Genomic DNA, 11959 nt, shown 5'->3' on the forward strand with positions numbered 1-11959 from the left:
TTTGTATTTTTCTTTCTTACGTTTTTATTTGCATATTGATCAAACTCTGGCTTTCTCTGTGTTATTTGTATTATTAGAATAAACAGTTAATCAATACAGTTACTAGAAAGATAATGGCTCTTTTCCTAATATAAAAGTAGCATCATAGCTATTTTTCTAATATAAAAGTAGCATCGAGCAGTTTATTCAGAATTTTCAAAAGGGATTATTACCTCTCATCCTTTAGGTCTCTAAACCTGCATTGCTTAAAAATTTACAAAAGAATTAAACTGATGAACACTAAAGAATTTGGTTTCAGACTTTAGACATACATTTCAGACACTAGCAGTGTGTAGCACAAAGAGATCAAGTAATAGGTACTTTTCATAAATTATATTAGTTTTAACCAAGTATTTAAAATACTTATCTTCCTAGGTTTGCTAGCAAGCAAAGCAAGGTTTGATCTTTTTTTTTTTTTTTTAATATTTTATTGATTTTTTACAGAGAGGAAGGGAGAGTGACAGAGAGTTAGAGACATCTATGAGAGAGAAGCATCGATCAGCTGCCTCCTGCACGACCCCTACTGGGGATGTGCCTGCAACCAAGGTACATGCCCTTGACCGGAATCGAACCTGGGACCCTTCAGTCCTCAGGCCGACACTCTATCCACTGAGCCAAACCAGTTAGGACAAGGTTTGATCTTTTTAAGAGTAAGAGAGATTTATTTATTTTTTTAAAAATCAATACTTCCTTTTTTATGAATCAAAGAAGTCCAGGAGTAAGACTAGATGGAGGCATGAACTCCCTGTGGTTTGTGATGTTTCAGTATTTTTAATGGAAATAGAATACAAAGCAGGAAATGCTAAGTACCTTAATTTTTATTTACAAATCAAAGGTTAAAGATACTCTGTAACTACAAGTGGCATTTTGATGACAAAAGGGCTGTTATCCTCAGGTGCAGCCTTATAATTAAGCACACTCGTTCTACCTTTGGGCATCTGTAATTAAGACCACATAGGTAGATGGCTTTATAGGCGGGACCTGTAATATTTGGGGCTATGGAAATGATTGTATTCATACAGCAGAAATCAACATTTATTGTCCACTGTTCAGAGCTGGGAGAGCTCAGTGCTGTTCTTCCTAATCTTGGCTCAGGATATTGACAGTCCCCAGGATGATTGAATCTCCCCAGCTTCCCACATGGAAGGAGACTATCTGCATAAAAAGAAGGGAGAAAGTTTGAGGAAGCAGTCAGGAAGCCTATTTTAAGTAATTTCACCAACCCCTTGAATTGCTGCTCACTTCAGTAGAACTTATTAAAGCAATCTTTGTTTTTCTCTCATTTCCTTTCCCATTCTTTTTTTTAAGTTGAATTTATTGGGGTGACATGGTTAATAAAATTATATAGATTTCAGGTCCTTTCTCATTCTTAAAAGGAGATGATTTTATAGGGTTAGGGAAGAATATACAAACAAATGATATATGTTTGTGAATTTTGTACCAACTCTGAAACAACTCAAACATTTCTGTTCTTCATTTAGTGGATGATTGATAGTTGTACTAATGGTTATCAGAACATCAAAATCGTGTTTAAGCAATTAGAATAAAAATTATTAGTATATTCAGTCTTCTTTTTTAAAAGTATTTTTTATTGATTTCGAGAGAGAGGAATGGCGGGAGAGAGAGAGAAATATTGATGAGAAAGGGAAATAACAATCGGCTGCCTCCCACACACCTCCTACCAGGAATTCGAGCCCACAACCTGGGCATGTGCCCTGACCAGGGAATCAGACCGGCACAGGATGACGTCCAACCAACGGAGCCACACTGAGCCAACCAGGGCACATGGTCTTTTTTTTTTTTTAATATATATATTTTTATTGATTTCCGAGAGAAAAAGAGAAGGGGAGAGAGAGAGAAACATCAATGATGAGAGAGAATCATTGATTGGCTGCCTCCTGCACACCCCAACTGGGGATCGAGCCTACAATCTGGGCATGTGCCCTTGACCGGAACTGAACCCAGGACCATTCAGTCTGCAGGCCAATGCTCTAGCCAGGGCCACAGTCTTGTTCTTAACCTTTTGTACTCGGATGTCGAGTGTGACTCGACACGGTTAGCATTAGAATAAAGGAATCGAGAAAAAAGCAAGTGAGTGCAAAGGCTTAAAGTTGATTGTAGAACATTGAATTTTTGTTTTATAGAATACCATTTTGCTAACCTAAAACTCTATAATAATGACAGCTAACTCTAACATTTGACAGTAAAAATGTCTTAGTAGGATTAACTCCTTGGCTTTTTAAAAATGTATTTTCATTGATTTCAGAGAAAGGGAAAGGGGGAGAGAGAGAGAGAGATAAACATCAATGATGAGAGAGAATCATTGATCGGCTGCCTTCTGCATGCCCCTACTGGGGATTGAGCCCACAGCCCTGGCATGTGCCCTGACTGGGAATCGAATCCTGACCTCCTGGTTTATAGGTTGACTCACAGCCACCGGCCGGGCAGCACTTTGATTTTTAATGTAAGGATTGCAATAAGCCTTAGTTTTGAGTAGGCATTTACTAGTATTCATTTCCCCCCCAAAATAGTAGATATGTACTCTTCAGTTCTTGAACTGTGTGTTAAAATTTTTGTGTGTAAAAATATTTCTTCAACTTTTTTGGGGAGGGCGGAATAATTAAAAGTTTTATACTTGTGTCTACTTGTAGATATAAAACTGATGGGAAAGAAAAGGAGGCAATCCTTGAAGAAGATGATGACCTTTGGGTCAGAATTCGACACCGGCATATTGCGGTTGTATTAGAGTATGTGAACCTATTTTAATTTTTATTTCATATTTTTTGGAGATTAAATACATGAAAGTACAGTTTGTAATCTTAAAATGTCTCTGTAAAGAATTACACCTTAGAAATTTAAAGAATTCTCTCAATTTGACAGGGAAATTCCCAAGCTTATGAAGGAAATTTCATCAACAAAGAAAGCAACAGAAGGAAAGGTAAGAATGAGTCTTATTTAACTTTCAAATTGATGAAGCTGTTATATAGAATAACTGAATCATAAGTTTAATTTTAAAATGTTTGAATTTTTCCTAGACATCACTTAGTGCTCTTGCCCAACTAATGAAAAAGATGCCACATTTCCGAAAACAGATTACTAAGGTGAGCAGTACTGTATGTGAGATACCTTATCATTTATTAGTCCACCTAGTTCGGTAGTCGGGTGTAGCAGTGGATGTCATGGAATACTTGGTGTTAGTTTTCCTGTAAAACCTTATTCTAGTTCTGAGAAATACCCCAAGTAACTAAGCTTTCCAATAGTATTCTCTCTATATATAATCTAGATTTTTCCATATCCAGCTTAGACTTCTTTATATCTTTGTCTTGAATAGCCATACAGAGAATGTTTAGCCTTTATCAACTTAATAAGAAAATTCAACAATGGTTCAACCGTGATTGTTATTCTACTTGGTTCTTTAAATTAATAGATTTAAGAGTAGTTAAACTATGTGGGCAGATAAACTGTTTGCTGTCCCAGTTATTCTTATGAGTTATTATTGGAATAATTTTTATCATATTGCACACAAATTAAGAACTAATAATATAAATTCAGACTTTTTCTTCTGGACTTTAAGAACTGGACTTTTTTTTTTCTTTCACCTTATTTTTCGTTATTCAGAAACCCAACACAAATTCAATCCTTTCATTTTATTTAATTTTTTCAAATATGTTTTCATTGATTTCAGAAAGGAAGGGAGAGGGAGAGAGTGATAGAAACATCAATGATGGTAGTCATCCATAGTTTCCTACTGCACACCCCCTACTGCGGCTCGAGCCCCCAACCCTTGCATGTGCCCTGACCAGGAATTGAACTGTGACATCTTGTTTCATGAGTCGATGCTCAACCACTGAGCCATACCGGCCGGGCCTTTCATTTTATTTCTTGCTGTCTGTTGATTGTCCCCTGTAGGTCATGTTAATTCTCACGTTTCCCCCTTTTTTGAGTTGTTTCCCTTTGGTGTACATGGTACTTCCTTTCCATCCAAACCCATACTTCCCTTCAGGCCAATCTCAAAAGTTTAACATTGCACACCAGAAAAAATTGAAAATGCTTTAAATCAGTGATTTTCAACTTTTTCATCTCATGGTACAAATCTGGGGGGTGGGGGGAGGGAAGGTATAATTTTGATTCAGTCACACCAGACGGCTATTGTTGTGAAGGCTGTTGTCGCTTTTTTATTTGACAATCGAAGGGGAAAGAGGTCAGTGCTCCTGATTAAATAATCAGGTATTGCATGTTTTAAACATTCTGCAGCACACCAATTGAAAATTACTGATTTTTTTGTTGTTTTTCAGCAAGTTGTCCATCTTAACATAGCAGAAGATTGCATGAATAAATTCAAGTCTAATATAGAAAAGCTCTGCAAAACTGAACAGGTATGTACAGTCAGAAATACCTATGTTCGTAATAGATTTCCTGAGTGATCTTTCTAAGATAAAACCCAACTTTGCTCAAGACAGTGTGTCCAGAATAACAGAATCTCTCTTAGAAGGGGACTCACCTAGGCCATATTGAATACATCATGCCCCACAATTAACAAGTAGCTATATATGGCATCAATAGTAAGCAAGTCCCTCCTAGTCTGTGATCATGCATTTTTGATTGAATGGGATGATTTGAGTGTTTGGAGCATTGTTCCAGGTAGCATTGTTGGCAGGCCTTTCTCAGGGGTGCAGCATTGAACGTAGCATCCTGCAGAGCACTGCACAGGCACATTGAATCTGTTGAGGAGGCTCCTCTGTAGTGCACATCTCAATTCCCGCTGGGCACACTTCAAGTGCACAGTAGCCACATGTGGTCATGGCCACCCTGGTCATTGCACAGGTTTATGGTGATGGTTTTCTTTTTCTCTGAATTATTTTTTTACTTTTTTCACTTTCTGCAATCAGAAGTTTGCAAGTGATGCCCACATTTTCCTGTGAAATGTCATCAGTATACCATTAAAATTGAGCAAGATTTTGCCCAGCTGGTATTGCTCGGTGGTTAAGCATCAACCCATGCACAAAAAGGAGCTGGTTCAGGGCACATGCCGGGGTTGCGGGCTAGGCCCCAGTGGGGGTCCTGCAGGAGGCAGCCGATGGATGTTCTCTCTCATCGATATTTCTGTCTTTCTCTCTCTCTTTCTTCTTCTCTCCCTGAAATCAATAAAAATATCTTTTTAAAAAATTTAGCAACATTTTTAACTGAAATGAACTTGGGTTATGGGCCACTGACTGTGTCATTTTCAATAAGGACCTGGCGCTGGGAACTGATGCAGAAGGACAGAAGGTGAAGGATTCCATGCGAGTGCTCCTGCCAGTTCTGCTCGGCAAAAACGACAATTATGATAAAATACGAGCAATCCTGCTCTATATCTTCAGTAATAATGGTAATGGAGACTTTGTTCATTTTCATAAATATATTAGAGTATCCAGCTCTAAAATCGCATTATAATAAGTGGTTTACTAAGATAATTAAAGGTGGTAGCTGAAGTTGGTTAAGATAAGGAAAGGGAAAAATATGAAATTGGGGAAAGACTGAAGGATATATAATTTAAATCTTTGCTCTTTATTTAAAAAGCATTATTAATAGATACTACCTAAAACCTAGAAATGATTGTGGTAGCAATTATATGACTCACATTTTTACTTATCTAAGGAACAACGGAAGAAAATTTGGATAGGTTGATCCAGAATGTAAAAATAGAAAATGAGAGTGACATGATTCGTAACTGGAGTTACCTTGGTGTCCCCATTGTCCCCCCGGTAAGAAATCTTACGTTCTGTATGTACTTACATGTACGCATGTGCAGTTGTTTGCATTAAATGTCTTCTTATATGGGTATCCATGTGGATAGTTTTCTAAATTTTACTCCAAAGATTTGGTAAGTAAAACATTAACATTTTGTTTTCCATGTATGAGTAACTTAGACAATTACATCTTCCTGGTGAATTTATCTCTTAGGGCTTCTCTTGTAATTTGCTATTGATGCTTTTCTCTTTATGATTAATTTAAAACAAATTTTGAAAGAACTCTATTTAGAATATCACTCTTTTCCCATTAAATTCTATAGCCCTTTCAAATAAACGTATTTTCTGGTCCTATTATAAATTTTATCCTTAAAGCAAAAAATACTGTGAAGTTATATGTCCACAACTATTCAGATTATTTGAATAGGCATTTCCAATCTTACTTTTAAGTAGTACAACATAGTATTTGCTGTAAATTAAATATCTTTGTTAGAAAACTTAATAAAAGGATACCACTAAATAAATTGTTGATTTTTAAACCCCCCCCCCCCCAATTATATTAGTCTCCACAAGGCAAACCGTCAAGAAAGGATCGGTCTGCAGAAGAAACTTTTCAACTCTCTCGATGGACACCTTATATCAAAGATATTTTGGAGGTAAAATTCATTAAATTTTACTTACACCTTGAATGCCCTCCTGTAGAGCATTCTTAACTGTTCATAGTTTATCTGTCAGGCTGGGCGTATCTATAGGTTAGGAATTTTCTGCAGTACTGGGAGGGTTCACCAAAGAAGCCTGTATCTGGGGTCAAGGGAGGAGAGGAAGCTCTTGAAGATTCTTTCCTTGAAGACCTCAAACACACACCACTTGTTGCCTCCAAATAAATAAATAAAATCAGCACACATGCTTTATGGGGAAAACTGCTCTTGTTTTAAATAGCTATATGTAGTAGATATACAAATAATTTATTTGAACGAAAGTCCAAAACAAAATAACATTTGTATATAACCACTGCTAGAAAGTGTTAGACTCCAATATTCTTGGAAATGTATTTGTGATTAAAATGTAAACCTCACTGTGGTTTGCTGTTATATTCAACAGATGGTTTGTGCCTTTAGTATTGTTCACTTAGAAAATATTCAATTATAGGAAACTAGGAAATAAATTAATAAAAATTGTTTTATGAACTCAGTCAAATCATGACATTGATTCTTCAGTCAAAATTACTAGTATATAGTTCATTTATTTCAATTTTTCTTTGACTTAAACTGCAATTTCTACTTTCCTTTAGTATCTAGTTGGATATAATTTGTTACTATGATTTTTCTGTTTTGACTAACCTTATTATTAAATATTTATATATCCTTATGATCCTTAATTATAAATACAAATTTTTGAGTTTTATGCAAAACAAACAAGTAAATAAAAATATCTTAGAATTTACATTTTCTTGATGGTGTTAACTCTTTTCTTCCGTAGGATGCCATTGATAATAGATTAGATTCAAAGGAATGGCCATATTGTTCCCAGTGCCCAGCAGTGTGGAATGGCTCAGGAGCTATAAGGTAAAACCTATATTTTGTGTGGGAACCAATAGTGTATCTTGTTTCTGTTCCATCTTTCAAAACTAGCCACGAATTCTCTTTCCCTTTTCCTGTTACTACCTCGTTGTTCCTTAAGGTGGCAGATGGAAACCATCATCCCAAGGCTGGACAGACTGAGAACATTTGAGACAGTGTACTGTGGGCTCCGCCATTGCAGGGCTTAGAGGTCAACTAGAGCATGGATTCTAAAGTGGTGACAAGAGGACTGTTGGGTACTTACTTTTACAAACTTAAAAAGGGAGAAATTAAGTTTTATTCATATACACTAGCACACATATAACTTATAAACTAATATATATTTTAATAGATGCATAAAATATTTATTTTGAGATATTTATTTACTTTTCGAATAAAAGCTCAAAATTTTTACCAGTGGGGTACAGGAACAAAAAAGGTGATCCCCATGACCTAGACAGTGCTCTCCAGCAGCACTTACTGCAGTGAGGGAAGTGTCCTATAGCCGCACTGTCCAGCTTGACAGCCACTTGGAGCTGCTGAGCATTGTATGTGACTAGTGTGACTAAGGAACTGAAATTTCTATTTTATTTAGTTTTAATAAATTTATGTAGCTTCATGTGGCAAAGGTGCTACTGTATTGGACAGTGCATATCTAAAGCAATCTGGGGGAGAAAATGGTAGAAATAATGGCTACTATTTATTGAGTGTTTTTGTGGTCCCAGATTCCTTACTTCATGTATTCTATACGTTACTTCATTTAATCTGAAAACAACCCTTACAGTTTAGAGAGTGGTTAAGTAACTTGCTGAAAGTCATAACTGAATTAGAAAGAAGAAGAATCAGAGTTGAAACTCTGGTCTAATTCTTTTTTTCACAGCTTTATTGAAGTATATATAATTGACTTAATAACTTTGTATATGCTTTGATACATATCAAAACAACTTGATGTTTTGATATCTATACATTGTAAAAAGCACTACAGATGTACCCATCACTGTTTACATAACTACTGTTTTCTTCTTTTATGTATTTTTTGTGTGTGTGGAAAGAAGATTTAACTAAAGATCTATCCTCTTATCGAATTTCAAGTATACAATGCAGCTTTGCTTACTCTGGTTACCCTGCTGTATGTTAGATTTTTAGAACATAGTCATCTTGCACAATTGAAACTTTGTGCCCTTTGACCAACATCGCCTCATTTCCCCTCCTCTCAGCCTCTGGCAGCTAACATTCTGTTCTATGCATCTGTGAGTTTGACTGTTTTAGATTCCACATATAAATGAGATCATACAGTATTTGTTTTTCTGCTTTTGGCTTATTTCACTTAAACTAATGCCCTCTAGGTCCATTTATATAGTTGCAAATGGCAGAATTTTTTCTTTTTTAAGGCTGAATAATGTCCCATTGTATACATACACACCACATTGTTTTTACCCACTTGCTTGTCAACAGACATTTAGGTTGTTTCCTGTCTTGGCTATTGTGAATAATGCTGCTGTGAACATGGGAGTGAAGGTGTCTTCAGTACCTCCCACCATCATACTCGACTGACTTCCAGCAAGGGATGTCACAATACCACATCAGCTCCTGCGAACCCCCCACCCCACCATATCTTTAAAATCCTATTGTTTCACCACTACTTCCCTATTTCTTTAACTTCAATAAGCCAGAGACTTCAGGTATAAAACTTCTTCAAGGAAAATAAATAAGAGAGGGAGTTAGCTCTATTTTATAGGTAAACATGCTGAGCTAGATTATTAGTGATTTTTCCGAACTATCAGATCAAAATTAAACTTGAAGTGGGACTGTCCTGCCTAATTCTTGGTGCCAAGTTCTTTCATACATAGTTAAGTCATTAACTTAAAATTATGTCACCGGTGCCAAATCTGAATTTGCTTAAGTTAGGCTTTTTGAAAAGATGATAAAGCAGTAAGGCTTTGGGAGCATTCGTATTGTTTTTTTATTTTTTAGTGCTCGCCAGAAACCCAGGGCTAATTATTTGGAAGACCGAAAAAATGGGTCCACGCTGATTGTTTTTGTTATCGGAGGAATTACGTACTCTGAAATGCGTTGTGCTTATGAAGTTTCTCAGGCACACAAATCCTGTGGAGTTATTATTGGTAAGACTTGTTTGCCTCTTTTCTATTTCTTTAAACAAACTCTAAATGCAACAATATATATGTAAAACTTTATCCTATACTTTACATTTAGAACTAAATTGTTGAAAGCTGGACAACTTGTTTTAATCATAGTGTGTTTTATCTGATGTACTAGAGTTTTTTCTTGGTTGTCCTTTGGGTAATTTTATTTTTAAACTAGTGGCCCGGTGCATGAAAATTGTGCACGGGGTGGGTGTGGGGGTTCCCTCAGCCCAGCCTGCATCCGCTCGCAATCTGGGACCACTGGCTCCTAACCGCTCACCTGCCTGCCTGATCACCCCTAACTGCCTCTGCCTGCCTGCCTGATCGCCCCTAATCACATGGCCTGATCAACCCCAACTGCCCCCCTCCCACCCCCGCCGCCGGCCTGCTCACCCCCAACTGCCTTCCCCTGCTGGCCTGATTGCCCCTAACTGCCTCTGCCTCGGCCCCACCACCATGGCTTTGTCCAGAAGGTCTCCCGGAAGGTCTCCTGGTCTAATTAGCCTATTACCCTTTTATTAGTATAGATAGATTATATAGGATAGGATTGCTTAAATGGGGGGGAGGAAGCCTTTTTCAGCAGGAGATGCTCTTGGCACACAAAAATACATAATCCCTATATCTGGACTGATAGCCAGCCATATGCACTATAATGCCAAACCAGTCTTTAAAAAATTGAACCGCTTTCTTACACCTTACACCAAACAGCTGTTGCCCTTAAAACCCCTCCTCAGCTCCCACCTTAGGTTCTGCCTTTGCAGTTCACCCAGATTAGGTTCTGATTGGTCGGTTTTTATGCCAGTCAGCATCAAAAGCTCAGCCTCCTAGGTAGCCATTGGTTCCTCGCACTTCACTCAGATTTGGTTCTGATTGGTCCGTTTCTATGCCAGTCAGTGTCTCTGGGCCTATCTCCAGGCCTGATCAGAGAGGCAGGGCTGATCAGCAGCCCCCTCGGAGGCCCGGAGAGAAAGAGAGGCATGGCTGCTGGCCAGGCCTGGAGAGAAAGAGAGAGGCAAGGGCTGATTAACAGCTGCCATGGAGGCTACGGATCAGACCCTGCTTCTCTCTCCCGGCCTCTCTCCGGGCCTGATCTGCAGCCCCCTCGGCAGTCAGTGCTGGGTCACTGCGTCCACAACAGTGGCAGTCAGTGCTGAGTCGCCACAGCACTGACTTCTGGTCGGTAGAGCAGACCCTGGGTTTTTATATTTTAGGATATTCTTTTTTTGAGGGAATGAGCTTCAAATTACTACATTCTTTAAATATTAGTACATATATCCTTTAAAACGTTATATTCTATATTTTTCTTGCTCTCATCATTAAATAATTTTTGAGACACTTCTACAGAAATATTTTTAGTTATTTTGTGAATGTGGACCTGACATTGTCAAAGCCTGTATATGGAATTTATAAGAGTTTCAGTCAAAGCCACTGATAATACAAACTCTCCTGACCCCAGCCTCAGTCCTCAGCACTGATTAATGGTTCTCTGTGATTGAACAGTGACTGTTCTTGTCACAAGGGTAGAATAACCTCCAGTTTTGCTCCCCAGTGTATCAATATATAGTACAAGGTAGACAAAGCACCAGGAGAGGGCAGTATTTCTGAAGGTTTACTGAGCATGTTCAATGTAGAGGAAGGATTGGAATACTGCAGTATAGGCAGATTTCAAGAATGTGTCCTAAAGGAATTTTGTTAAAATGCTCCAAGTTATACTAACTTTGCATATTTGAAAGACAGGACAATATAGTTAGCCAAGGAAAATCGATTTAACTGCTGGCCTCTGAAAATTTATCTTTTTTCTTACCAGGTTCTACCCATATTTTAACACCCAGAAAGCTGTTGGATGACATAAAGATGCTGAATAAATCCAAGGATAAAGTCTCCATTATTAAGGATGAATAGTATTTGGGGGTGGGGTGGTTCTTATTCATTCTTTCAACTAAACTAGATCAATGTAAATATTTTGTGGATTAATGACTTTTCAAATATATTTCTTAAAAGACTGCTTATAGTTACATATAATTGGATTTGACATTTTTAATTTAAACATTGTTGATATTTTGTTGCTGATGAGAAGAAATATTAAAATGCTTTTAAAAGGACATGTTTTCACCTTTGGAATAGAATATGAGTTGTGGGTAATTTTTTACAGCCACCTATGTACATACTAATGACTTGTTAGATACTTATCTGTTTTATACTGAAGTGTAGTTTTTGGGAAAAGGATGATTTTAAATTGAAAGGTTATAAAATTAAAAACTGTAAATGTGTATGTATGATAGAGAATTATACATGAGATTTTTCTTTCAACTGAAATTTATAATTTCCTTTATGTGTAAAATAATTCAGTTGTAAAATTAGAAAGATTTCACATATGTACTGTCTTGCTAGATACTTCTAAAGAACACAGTTTTATATAACTTTGAAATCATGTATGTTTAAATTGGAAAACCAAAAATACTCCTGAATATTCTAAGAAAAAATAAAT

At 37.1% G+C, this 11959-nt stretch overlaps 1 protein-coding gene across 1 annotated transcript in view; it reads left to right on the top strand.

Moving 5' to 3' along the window:
• STXBP3 (syntaxin binding protein 3) overlaps nt 1-11597 on the top strand; it is a 29481-nt gene extending 17884 nt beyond the window's left edge. The window contains exons 10-19 of the mRNA XM_079760602.1: nt 2691-2786; nt 2920-2977; nt 3075-3140; nt 4335-4415; nt 5272-5407; nt 5677-5783; nt 6332-6424; nt 7248-7333; nt 9302-9450; nt 11279-11597. Of these exons, the coding sequence (XP_079616728.1) occupies nt 2691-2786; nt 2920-2977; nt 3075-3140; nt 4335-4415; nt 5272-5407; nt 5677-5783; nt 6332-6424; nt 7248-7333; nt 9302-9450; nt 11279-11373 (967 nt within the window). The 3' untranslated portion in view covers nt 11374-11597. The remainder of the gene's footprint in view (nt 1-2690; nt 2787-2919; nt 2978-3074; nt 3141-4334; nt 4416-5271; nt 5408-5676; nt 5784-6331; nt 6425-7247; nt 7334-9301; nt 9451-11278) is intronic.
• Nucleotides 11598-11959: the final 362 nt, after the last annotated feature.

Source organism: Cnephaeus nilssonii, assembly GCF_951640355.1.
Source record: "Cnephaeus nilssonii genome assembly, chromosome: 21".
Lineage (NCBI taxonomy): Eukaryota > Metazoa > Chordata > Mammalia > Chiroptera > Vespertilionidae > Cnephaeus > Cnephaeus nilssonii.